The sequence below is a fragment of the Eschrichtius robustus genome, chromosome 5 (assembly GCF_028021215.1).
Source record: "Eschrichtius robustus isolate mEscRob2 chromosome 5, mEscRob2.pri, whole genome shotgun sequence".
In the NCBI taxonomy this organism is placed as follows: domain Eukaryota; kingdom Metazoa; phylum Chordata; class Mammalia; order Artiodactyla; family Eschrichtiidae; genus Eschrichtius; species Eschrichtius robustus.
In genome coordinates, this window is record NC_090828.1 from 81917537 (window position 1) to 81931071 (window position 13535).

The following is a 13535-nucleotide window of genomic DNA, read 5'->3' on the forward strand; positions in this document are numbered from 1 at the left end:
AGAATGTTGCCTTAGTTGATAGGAGTTTTAGATGCCACCCAGTCTTGTCCATTCATTACATATCTCCATCTATCCTACCTACCTACCTACTACTTAGCTAGATAAAGATATATAGACACATCCTTTAAACAGGGACTGAAGGTAATCCATGTAATTCACACAACTAAACCTAGCCTTAAGAAAAAGCCTGGGCTGTCATTGCCTGGGAGGCCACGGACAAGTCTTACGTAAAGCGAAGTCCTTCAACAATCCCTGTTATGCACCATCGGCCCCAGTATGAGCATGGAGGAAGCAGATTTTCCAGGGCACAGGGGTGTGAAATGAGGAAGAAAGGCGTGGCCTACCTGGGAGATGAGCAGCTGGCAGGCTGCCAGCTCCCGCTCACTGGCATTCATCTTCCTGTTGGAGTCCATCTGGGCGCTCTCGAGCTGTTTACTGCGGTTCACCAGAGATTTAACCTCCGACTTCATCTTGCTGATGTACAGCCGGGCCATGGTGAATTCCTCCTCAATGACTCCATTCACATCTGCCAACTGAGCACAGGAGGGAACACGCTCAACTATGCCTACAATTTCCAGAGGTTCATGGGGGTCCTGAAACCTGTCCATGGGAACTCAAGATGTCCGTGGATTTCTGGTTAAGAAACCCTAATTGTAGGACCACAAGCTGAGAATTTTTCTCTAGAAAGTACTATACGTTCAACCCCAAGTTCTCTGAAACCTCGGGTAAAACTTTCAATTAAAAACCTCTGCTGGGGGCTTCCCTGGTGGTGCAGTGGTTAAGACTCCGCCTGCCAATGCAGGGGACACGGGTCCGAGCCCTGGTCCAGGAAGATCCCACAAGCCACGCAGCAACTAAGCCCGTGCGCCACAACTACTGAGCCTGCGCCCTAGAGCCGGCAAGCCACAACTACTGAAGCCCATGTGCCACAACTACTGCAGCCCATGCACCTAGAGCCCATGCACCGCAACCAAGAGTAGCCCCCGCTCGCCACAACTAGAGAAAGCCCACGCGCAGCAACGAAGACCCAACGCAGCCAAAAATAAATAAATAAATAAATAACTTTATTAAAAAGAAGAAAAAACCTCTACTAACGTAATCTTCAATTAACCAGGCTTTTCATTACAACTGATTTTTAGCATAAAAGAGATGATAGAAGAAAAAGACACTGAAATTTTAAAAAGAGATAACTCTGAAGAGGTGTTCCATTCAATGTCTTACACCTTCCATTTCTGGAAGAGCAGCAAAGCCCAGTGTTCCTAAGGTGACTCTGAGTCCCCATAAGAAGTCAAATCAAAATTTCAATTATGTTCTCTATAATCTGCTATCCAGAGAGGCAAGCAGTCTAATAGCTTGAATATGTTTCCATAAGCAAGGGTTGAAATAAAAAGGATTTTCTATGTAGTCTTCAATTAAACAAAAAATCTAATGACTAAGAATGTACTATTACCAAAAGTACCTCTGGGTGAAAATTTTCCTGCATAACTTCTCATTACTACCCATCTGTTTCCCTGCCTCTACACAACTGTCCCTTCCAAGCACACAGGAATCTAGATCACCTAAGAATAACAATGTAAATCCACCTTTAGAAGAAAAGATTCTGACAACCAGCATTCCTGTACCATCTCATGTTTGTTGTCTAATTTTCAGAGTTCTACTGGAAACAAACACTGCAGCAAGCTACTTGGGATAAAAACCCATTTGCTGAGATGCAGAGATGGTCTTGAAGGGCAACTGACGACATGAGCAAAGCAACTGTGTGCATATTTTGTTTAACCACCAGAGGGCATCCTAGCACCTCAGGAGAAAACAAGAGCCCTGTCCAGTACCCAGCCCGTGAACAGAGGCTTCTGTTGGTTCTAAGACAATGATTCCAACTATGGTTTTTTTGATGTTCCACAGTTCGCTGCCCACTTTTTCATTATTGCCGTCATTAACTCATCGTATGACTATTTCTTCAGTAAACATTTAAGAGCTAGGAATTATGGAATCGTGTATCAACCGGAAAATTGGTAGCAGATAGGAAGTACGCTAGACAGTGCTGAGTGCCTGTGATTTGGTGTCAACCTTCCCCTAAAAATTCCACAACAGTATTTGTTAAATGACTCCAGTGTCCATCAACACAATGCAGAATCTATGTTAACAGCAAGAAAATCCACGAGTATCAATATCTGACTACATCTTACTTTGATGGAGGTTCTTGCTAATCAGTTAGTTACATTTCTGACTGCCAACGATTTGCCTGCCAACACCACTCCTCATTACATTCCTTTTATAATCCAGTGCTATGGAGGTAACGGGTGAGAAAATCCCTCCATCTTTAAGTTCAGTTTTGTTCTTCTGCCTTTGTGACTGGTCCAACGTGGAACAGAGATGAGAAACTCATTCTTTAGCCTGACCAGGTGTGCCTGCATATTGTCTTTCTGTATAAAGGTAAGGGGCCATCCATCTCTTTTATGTGGAATTCACAACCTACACCATCTCCTGGTGGGAAAACATTGCTGAACGAAGAGGCAGAGCATCATGAGAAGGGAGCAAACATCTCCTCCTGTAAGGCTCTCCTTAGATGAGGACACTTTGTATGCTATGCCCAGATCCCATATGAATCGGGGAAGGGTGAAGAAAATGTACAATAATGGGCTTCCTCCAAAGTGAGAGCTGGATATTTCTTCCCCCAAACCAGAACCATAACTTCTGAAGCCTACACTTGTCCTAGGAGGTCTAAAAGGAGATTTTGAATCCACACCTGATGGAAAAAAACAATACTCCAAACAATGGTTTTAACTGTAAGGTTTCTTACCACTTATGAGTTCATATATTTAGTCATGTTTAGTTCAGAGTTTTCAGTAATTCCAGTATATACTGTTATTTCAAAAAGAAGAATCCGAGTTTGCTGCTGCACTATTATTTCATACCTCTCCCCTGGGTCGGACAATGACTCCAATGTACGTACTGGGCTGTGCGATCCAGTATGGATGACTAATCCAGCAGAAGAGGCTGCCTCTCCTTCCATCTTGCCTGTATGGAAGGAGTCACCCCCCACGCCCACCCCATGACTCAAGAGCATGGAGCAGCTGAGCAAGGTGCCATTTCCAGGTCAAGTAAGAGGTAAGTGAGGTGACTGTTCACATTCTAAGACCTAAAAGTCATAATGGGACTTTAAAAAAAATCCTTTTTAGGGCTTCCCTGGTGGCGCAGTGGTTGCGAGTCTGCCTGCCGATGTGGGGAACGCGGGTTCGAGCCCTGGTCTGGGAGGATCCCACGTGCCGCGGAGCAGCTGGGCCTGTGAGCCACAACTACTGAGCCTGCGCGTCTGGAGCCTGTGCTCTGCAACAAGAGAGGCCGCGATAGTGAGAGGCCCGCACACTGCGATGAAGAGTGGCCCCCGCTCGCCGCAACAGGGGAGAGCCCTCGCACAGAAACGAAGACTCAACACAGCCCTAAATAAATAAATAAATAAATAAAAATCGGGGGGGGGGGGGGAATCCTTTTTTTAAAAAAAATGCCCAGAATTGTCAGGTTTATTTATAAGTGCAGTACAGAGCTAAGGTATGATACAGTTGCTTCCAAGAGCTTGAGGGGCAAGAGGGGACTGAAGAAGCAAGCCCTCCTGGGGGTGGGGACCCCAGTCACCCTTCTGGCTGGGGACTGGACCTCAGACCCCAGACCCAGCAGACCCCAGGCTGTGTTGAAGAAGTTGATGGAAAGGGAGCTGTCGGTGATGAGGACTGACTTCAGACCCGGGATCTGGAGCAGTTTTATCTGCATCTCTGGTCCACCCATAGTCAGGTCCCTGATGGAGCCGGGGCCCAGGGTCTGTGTCACCTGCTTGAAGTTCTTCACCTCCACCTCAGCCAGACCTGAGGTCGAAAGAAAATTAGGCAGCTAATCCAATCCATCTTATTTACTCTACCTCAACCTGCTATTCTGCTTGTGGCTAGGAATCTGGAAATCTTCGTTTTAAAGAAAGACCGGTGACATCGGAACATGAAAGGAAGGGGAGGCTCGCTAATAAACCTGAATAAAGTCAACACTAGGCTCATCTTGTCATTTGCTGCTCTCATCTTGTTTTGTTGACTTAAAGTATTGCCTGGGCTCTGAAAATGTTTCCACATGTGATTGAGCTGGAGAAATATGGGTTCTTCTGTTTCCTTGTTGTTTAGGCCTGTCATATCGTGGAACTGAGGACTGAGGGAGACTCCAACACCTATCTTTCCCTCTCACCCCAGAGCACTATCAGGAGGGACCTTGTGGGGACTGAACAACATTTTAGGAATAAAAATACAAGATCACCGAAAAAGATTTCCTCGATCTCATTTTTTAGATCAAAAGAATTATATCAGTTGAATACTCATAATCAGTAAGAAAAGTATCTGTACCCACAATGATAGATCTAAGAAATATACACATAACTCATGCAATTCCTGAGCTGACAACCTTCAAGATAATCTGCTCTCATCTTGTCATTTTACAAATTAGGAAAATGAAACCCAGAGAAGTAAAGTAACTTGCCCAAAGTCACATAATTCCTCCCCTTTAGCTTTCATTCCCCTAATGATTAAATCATAATTGTAAGAAGAAAAAAAACACAGAATGATTAAGAATATGATGCTATATAAGTGAAAGTTACCAATGAAATTAGTTATCAATGAAATTAACTAGGGCATCCAATTTCTGGAATCCAAAAATAACTTAAAAACATTGAAAGTATTTAAAAATAATCTCAATCATACTTCATATCCCAAAGGTAAGGACTCTTTTTTTTAATTCCAAAGCACCCAGACACTCCTTGATTTCATTAGCATTTTTCATCAGCTCTATTTTAGAACTTAGCATAAAAATATCTTCCTTTATCATTATCAGCAGCAGGCGCCAACTTCCCATAAATCAACTGCACCTTCATATTGCAAGGGCCATTTAATCACCCCAACCTCAGAAGTTTATAGCTCAACACCAACATATGCTTCTAAAAATAAATCCTCAAATATAAAATCACCAAACTGGAAAGGATTAATCTTATAGTACCTGAGAATTCTACGCTGAAATTAGATTCATTTGCAAAGATTCATGAAATATTCAGTTACAATAGAGGTTCCATAAAAGAATGATTGGGTTTACAAGAAGTCATATACTCTAAACCTAGACCTGTTATATCATCGAAGGAGGACTTTCAATGTTTCCCAGAAATGTCAATAAACGAAAGTAATTTGGGGAGGCTTCTCTAGTATTTAACAATCTCAACTCAAAACATGAGTGTTCCCACAAAGCAGACTGATGTAGAATTTGGCCTTTTAAAGGCTGAAGGGCTAAACTCCAAGAATTTGGTTTTAGGGACCTGTGAGGAAGTTGAATACTATAACACTATTCCCTGGCTTGTTAAAATCCACACACGTTTAAACAGTGGCTACTCCACAGAAGGGGCTGAGTTCATATAAAGCTATGGTAATCAAAACAGTGTGGTACTGGCATAAAGATTAGATCATTGAAATAGACTAGGGAGGCCAGAAATAGCCCTACACACTTCTGGAGGTGGCAGACATGCTCATTATCTTACTGTGGGGATGGTTTCATGAGTGTATACATATGTCAAAACTTCTCAAACTGTATACTTTAAATATTTGCAGCTTACTTTATATCAATTATACCTCAATAAAGCTCTTTTGTTTAATGTCACTATCTTATTTTCCAATGTCCTCTCTATATTGTGGCAAATTGTTAATTGTTCTTAGATGATAACGTCGTTTATTCTCTTTTCTCTCTATTCCTAACTCATAGACAACGTTATACCACCCTCTTTCTCCCCATCTCCCTTACATCCTTGCTATCAGTGACACCAATGTGCACCACCCAAGGGGTTAATCATGGTTAGTTTAAGCCCATTATAGTAATAACTATTTCTCTTTGCTTTCCCAGCTTCCCTTGAAGTTTGGGGTGACCGTGTGACCCAATTCTGGCCTTTATAAAGTATAAGGGGATGTCTATTGGGGATTCCTGGGATTATAGTTCCCTCCTGGATGAAAGCTGGCTGCCTTTGCAGCCCATCCTGCCTTGGATGTGGTTGTGTGGGGATGTGATGATTGGTGCTATAGAAGCTATCTTGCTACCTTGAGATAAAAATCTACAGATGTGAAAAGGCAATAGGCTGAGGAAAGCAGAAAGAAAATAAAGAAAAGGCCTGGATGCCTGACATTGTTGAGATACTGCAACAAATTTTGCTTCTAAAACTTCAAGAAGCATAAGAATGACCTGGGGAATCTTGTTAAAATGAAAATTCTAATTCAGTAGGTCTGAGGTGGGCCTGAGAGTCTATAGCTCAAACAAGTTCCCAGGTGAATGCAGATCACAACCTGAATAACAAGATTCTAGACTTCTCATATTGTGAATAATTAAATGTGGCTTTATTTTTTTAAGCCACTGTTAGAATCCTATTACTTCCAGCTGAAAGCTCTCCTAATTCATACTGATTGGTTGGGGATTTTCACTCTGTTGGATTCTCATAGAAAAGGAGAAACGTTTCTGAGGGTAGAACTTCTGCTTAACATATCCAGTTCCAAACCTCTGTGACACTGGTATGCAATTTTGAGGAATAAGCAAACTTACATAAGGCCAACCAAGATTTGAGGACATTTCCTATAATTGAAAGGTAAATTTTTTTCTCCTCCTTAACCAATCATTTACTTAGTAATTCAATCAGCCCTTCGTTCATTCATTCAAATATTATCAAGCACATAGCAGATGCAAAACACTGTGCTAAGCACTGGATACTTAGGAGAATAAAACACAGCCCCTGCTTGCTTAGAATCATGCCATTATAAGAGCAGATAGAGAGGATAAAAGAAAGGCTGGCTTACAGTCTTCACATCATTGGTGCCAATAATTCCTCCTATCTCCCCCAGATCCTTCAGCAGCAAATTCAGGATCTCGGTGGCCCTCTTTTTCTGGTGATTGCTAAGCTCTTGCAGCTGGCTCAGCTCTCTTTGTGTGGTTGTCAATGTAGTCTGCAAAACACATTTTAACAACAAATTAAAAGGGTCACTCATCAATTTCATACACATGGCATTGCAAAGAATAACATAATGTAGGATAGAGTTCTTTTATCATTTCATGTGATTTCAACACAAGAGTCCTTTTAAGTCAGACTATAGTACAGCACTGCATTCTCTGATAAGAAAAGGAATTTGTCTTGGCCTGATATGTCATTTGTCTGCATATCAGACAACAATTTCCAGGTCCGTTATTAAATAAGTTATTAAAAATAAGTTATTAAAAATAAATAAAGCCCAAAAGGAATCCTTACGTTTATTATGTGTAATCATATCGTCCTACCTACCAAAGGTTCTGTTTCAGTCCACATTCTCCAGGGTCTAAACGTACCTGCAAGCATCCCCACCTCCACTTCCAAACAAACCTGCTCCCTGGGACCACTTCCAAATTCCCATCTGGCTTCAAAATAGATGGGTCTGGAAGGCCCAAAGGGACATTAGGGAGTCTCGAAAACAACCTAGAAAAAGTCTTTTAATCTTCACAGTGAAGCTGAATTGAACACTTCACCTAGTTTCAAAATTGGTCCGGTTCAACTGGAGATGGCTTCTTAATATATAGCAGACGCTCCATTTTACTGCCAAACATGAACAAATCCACCTTTCCCATCCTTCATGTATGTTACCCAAATGTATATATTTTTAATTAACAAACTCTCAACATCAACAGAATAGCCACCTTTTGGTGTCTTGGTACTAACTCAGCCAACAAAGAAAATAATTTCCCTAAATTATGGAGTTGTAGAGGTTAATGCAAAGACATTTATGTAATTCTTCCATATGCAGCTATTTTACTAGAGCATTTTTACTAGAGGACTTTTAATGATACGACTAAAAATAGCACTGTAAACCAGTCTAGCAGTACTTTGGTTTGACAGAAAATAAAACTTGTATCATGGAAAACATTTCATTGTTTCGGGAAGCAAATAATACCAAGGACTAGTTAAAGAATCTTGCAGAAAACAGTAAGCAGAGAAAATCAAAGTCTCCTTCTTTCCTACGTGACTTCTGGTTTGTTTCTCTGGTTCTTGTTTCTGTTTTTATTTTGGCATTGCCACTGCTTATTTCATTTTGTTTTTAAAATCCACAGAAGCAGTAGTTCCCATCTTGGGAAACATTAAAAAGTCTGCCTTCGCACAGCTGAATGTATGGAGTAAGGAGCATTTTCTATCAGCTCTACGGTCAGCAGATCAGAGCTTTCCTGCACCATCTGCTACTTCCCCTTGCCTGGGAGGACTGGCCGTCTTCCACAAAGCAGGCTGGGCACAATCCCATGACACCAGGCCATCAGGCCGAAGTGCCAAGGGCAGCCAGTTACAGCCACTCGGCTTCCCACCACCCATCTTCCGAGTAGAAGAAGACAAAATGGACACATCCCACCACCAGCCACCTCACCAAATGTTCACTGGCCCTCTGCCACTAGCTCACTGAGCAGAACCTGCAGCATCTTTCGCTGGGAGAATCTGAAAATTAGGAAACGTGAAGACTGAAACACTGGCTGAAAACAGGACAACAGACAAACCAGGACAGCTTGGTCCTAGGTGAGGACAAGAAGCTCCGGGGAAAGGGTGTAAACAAGGAGAGTGAAAACCAGACCTTCCACAGCTCACCCACTCTCCCCCGTTAATATAATATTTTGAGACTTATTTGCTAAGATTGTAGTGTATGCACAGGTCCGTGCTAAGTGCTTTATGTAAACTGTCGCTAATTCTCGCGCCCTGAAAGGAACATGTTATTATCGCCATTTTTACAGATAAGGAAAGAACACTCAAGTTTCAATGTCTCGACGAAGGCCGAATAGTTGTAAAGACAAATTTTTAGCTAGGATTTTTCTGGCTCCAAAGTCGGCGCTCTCTTGACTATCCTACAGGGCATCCCTGCTGGTGTTACAAATCCCCTAGATATAAAACAGTTCTGACATGCAGTTCCAGGGGGAATGGACAAGTCACTTACACAAAGTATTTCAATAATTGGAGGATTTCAAAGAATGCATCTATGCCTAACACTGAAAAAGCACTCAGCCAACTGCCTTGCTATCCAGTGTCTGTCAGCAAACATTCATATAAGCACACGATTGGCTGCTGAGGAAGTCCTGCCCCCTACACACAAATGCTCCAACCGTTTTCTGGGCCAGCTCATCTGTCAGCTGCTCATTGGCCCTGGTCTTGTCCTCCACTTCCTGTGACTTCTGGTCGTAATTGACAGCCAGCTCCTCCAGGGCCTGGAGAACTTCTTTCACCTCGTCTTTGGCTGCCTCATTTTCAATCTGGAGACGTGTCAGCTCCTCCTGAATCTTCTCATAGTCTCTTCTTGTGGAAGCTAAAAGCTGGGGAAATTAGATGGCATGGAACTGGTGAATCGAATGTTGAAAAGTTTATGCTCTGTGCTCTATCCAAAATAAAGTAATTTTTTAAAAAAACAGATAAAAGAAAATAAGTTGAAAAGCTCAGGATAACTAGACATGCTACTATATATCCAGATGCTAAATGAAAAAATAGCATGTTGTTTTGAAAATCTGTTTCTCTTTCTTTCTTTCTTAATTTTTCTTTCTTTCTTTCTTATTTAAAGCTACATAGGCTTAACTCCAAGAATTGATTACACATCAAAAATCACCACACTTTGTAGCTGGCTGACTATTCCACAAGTTGAACAGAGGACGAGGAGGAATAATTTCCAAGGACTATAATAATACTTACATGGCTTTTTACTATTATAATTATTTCACATTGTAAACAGGTCGATTTCAGAGTCAACGAAAACAGTATAAAAGGGCAGTCACTAATTTTTCTTAATATTCATCATGGATTATAGAAGTATATACCCCAAACATTAACACTAGTTAAAAGCGAATGATTGAGCTTATGGATACTTTCATTATTTTTGTGCTTACTGTATTTTCTGATTTTCCTGTAATGAACAGATATTGCCTTGATAGCAGAGAAAAAAAACATTAAGAGTTTTAACTGTAACAAAAAAAGGAAAGGTTATCACAGGCAGCTGTACCAAGTTGGAGATGAAAAGCAACAGAATGGGAGGAAGAGGGCAGGAAACACAAAGCAAATGGAAGACTCAACTCTAGTTAAAAGGGGAATCAGTTAAATATGGTTCCTGCCAAGGGAAGTGTTTGGGCAGAGGGCATAATCATTGTCCTGGAGAGATGAAGGGCAACAAAGAGGAAGAGAAAAAGATCGTTAGAGAGAGAGTTATGTCTACGAGAGGGCTGGGACTGGGGCCATGAACTTAAGCCACTTGCTATAATTGCATCATACGATCCAACTCACAGCATTTTAGCAACAAAGCAGAAAGCACCCTAAAGCACAAAAGAGAAGACATACTTAGATGTCCTCAGTAAGAGAATTACGAATCATCTGTGTTTGATAGATTGGCTATCTGTTCTTTGCTTAGGTTCCTATTTGTAAAGTACTTGGCAAAACACAATACAACAGAGACATTTACTGGAGAGTTGAATGCCATCCAGGAAGAGACTGAAAAAAATTTGCCTCCTCGTTACCGTATCACATATATACTAACGCAGCACTGGGACCCCTATCTTCTTTGCTTTCCTCTCCTCTACCTTCTACTTTTGTTTTGGGGGTGTTTTTTTCCTACAAGACAGCACAAGAACGTGGTGTATATCAAAGACCTGAGCTGTCTGATTTGCAAAGCCGAAGAGGCGGAAGTGGCACAGACCAGGAGTGCTGGGCCCTAAGTATGAGGAAACAGGATCATCCTTGCCCGACCTCCAAGCTCCTCTATTTCTACCCTTCACAGACTGTGTAGCAGCCAGCTATGCACTCTCAAACCCCTAGAGTTCTAGGAAGTCACATTTATTTTCTAAATTCCCCTAAAATCAGCTTTCAGCAGGCACTGAAAGGAAATCTTCCAAGAAATTTTCACATGATGCAGTGATTTTAAAAAACTCTTTACGAATTAAATTTCTGGAACAAACATCAACAACAGAGTCATAAAAGAACTTTGTAAAAAAATTTTTTTATTGCATTCTTTACCTCATCCTGATCCAACATCTGTTGCTTTAGCTTTTCAGCCAGCTGGCTCTGCTGGTTAATTTCATCATCCTGAAACGAAATATCATATTTAATTTTTTGTGGTTAGTTATGTCATTTTTGCTATCCTGGTTTCTCAACGGATGACCGTCGGATACCAGGATGCCAGCTATAAGCTGGCTGATAAGATGAAGGAAATGGTGTGGTGCTTCCCCGCAGAAGAGAGACTGGTTAAAATACCACTTTGCCCACCTTGCTCAGCCAATGAAACATCTGGATATTCTGGGAAATACAATATCCTACACATTCAACTCAATTCCTGCTCATCCAGAAATCGGCGATGAAGGGCTTGGGAACCTAAAGGAACTTTGGAGCTATCCCTCCTGCTTAAAGATGTTAACAGTGAATTCCTAGCTCAAAAAATAAGGGAGTGAGTTTCTAACCACCTGCACTGTAATACATACATGTCCCAAATCTTGTTAAACACATCTGTGACTGGGAACACTGCCATCTGGTAGGTAGAAGAGACCAGTATTTCCACTTCAAACCTCTTACTTGGAGAAACTGGAAAACATTTACTAGAGAATTAATCTTTGGCATGACAGAGCTCCCTTTGATTAGGAGTTAATTTTCTTACCAGTCTGAAAAAACCTCAAGGAAGCTGGTGTGCAGAAACGTGATTGCTTCCTTTCTGGCCTGTCATTGAAGTGGGAAAGGATCTCCCCACAGGCAAGTTCACTCTTCTCACTCTCAACTTCTGCCACTAGGTGTTGCTGCCACAAAAGCCAGAGCTGCCGCCTCTCGCGGCCCCGCGCAGGCATCTCTGCCTCTCCCCTCCCTAGACGCGGTCCACCCAGTGCAGAAAGCAGCAGGCAGACGGCGCCTAACCGCGTGAGACTCGGTCTTGGTTACGAAGATTTTCATGAGTTCCAACGAAATTGTGAAGCACAGCCTGTGAAGACAGCTCGTCTTCACATGTGCCTCTCCCTTAGGAACAGGAGAAAATCCTCTGTGGTGACGCTTCTGGGGTCTAAACCCCAAGCTGAGTCGGGTCCAGTTCAGTGTTACTGTGTCCGTCCCTGTGCCAGGAGCTGCCCAGGTGTTTCCATGTGCAGCCCATAAGAAACCTGCACTGTGCTTTCTGCCTTTTCCGGGGGTGGGGGTAAGAGGGTAAACTCAAGGGCCTAGGTGGCAGAACCTCAGTTTCCCACGGGATATTTTCCTGCCTGTTTGGTCATGTCTGTGTATCCATTTAAATCAGATTAAATGTAAAAATCTATTAAATCACAACTTGATGCTTTCCATGGAGCAAGAAAATTCTAACACCAATATTATGAGATCTGCATCTCCTTTTCCTTTGTGTAGAACATCTTTGGGGCTTATTTCTCTGCTCAGGGAGATCCTGTTTCTACTGAACTTTTTACACCAACTCACCTATTTTATGTATAAGAAAATTCAAATACCAGAATATTTTCCGAAAAGTGCTCGGAAACCTATTATCCACGGACTAGATCTTAACAGCTGGCATCAAGCCTGTGTAAACATGTTCTAAGAGATGCACTTGAATGTACAGATATAGACCGCACAGCACATCTTACTCTGAAGTTTTGAAAATTGTTTTACAATTTAAAATTCTTTAATGCTTCTAAAAAATACTTCAAGTCAGATTTCTGGCAGGAGAATTAGGGAAGTTATATCAGAGTGAAACCTCCCCCCAAAAATGGTACTTCCACAGTGAGAAGACTATATGTCGGGCATATTTTCTCTTCTACTTTATAAACTTAGAATGTCATTTACCAGGAACAATTTTGTGCTTATGTTCCTCCGCACATAAATATTAAACATCTTAACATAAAAGACTCAAGAAGTTTAACATGGGGGAGCTACCATCTCTTCCCCTGGGACATATGAGCAACAGCTACAAGTGATATAAATCACAAGAGAAGCAAAACAGTAGCACAAGTGCTTTGTTCTTATACTGTGTTCATTCCAAAGCCTGAGAGGCAGGCTTGCTCCTGACAGGTGAAGCGCTGCGATGCAGTGATTTCTGAGGTACCGTGAGAAACTAAGGGCCCTTAGCCCATCTGGGAAGGATGAAGAACAAGGATTACGTTATAAGGACACAAATCACTTATATCAGAGACATTTCCAAAACTACACTTACCCTTTCTTAAGGCAACTTCTCTAAGGAATTAGCATAGTCTACTGTGATTTTTTTTTTAATTTTCAAAACTTTCAGAGTAAGATGTGCTGTGCAGTCTATATCTATACATTCAAATGCATCTCTTAGAACATGTTTACACAGGCTCACTCTGATGCCAACTGTTAAGATCTGGTCTATGGATAATGGGTTTCCAGGCACCTTTCAAAAAATATTCTGGTATTTGAAATGAAATAAGTGAGCCGTCAACAGGTCACTGGTCACCTTTAATTATAAAGATGTTTTTGTTGCAATGGTAATCAGTGAAATGAGGTCCAACTTCTACTTTTA

At 41.7% G+C, this 13535-nt stretch overlaps 1 protein-coding gene across 1 annotated transcript in view; it reads right to left on the reverse strand.

The window, feature by feature from the left end:
* Positions 1-13535, reverse strand: part of KIF5C (kinesin family member 5C) — a 170467-nt gene that overhangs the window by 38585 nt on the left and 118347 nt on the right. The window contains exons 13-16 of the mRNA XM_068545144.1: positions 11048-11116; positions 9160-9366; positions 6852-6998; positions 345-533 (exon numbers count right to left, since the gene is read on the reverse strand). Coding sequence (XP_068401245.1) covers positions 345-533; positions 6852-6998; positions 9160-9366; positions 11048-11116 — 612 coding nt within the window. The remainder of the gene's footprint in view (positions 1-344; positions 534-6851; positions 6999-9159; positions 9367-11047; positions 11117-13535) is intronic.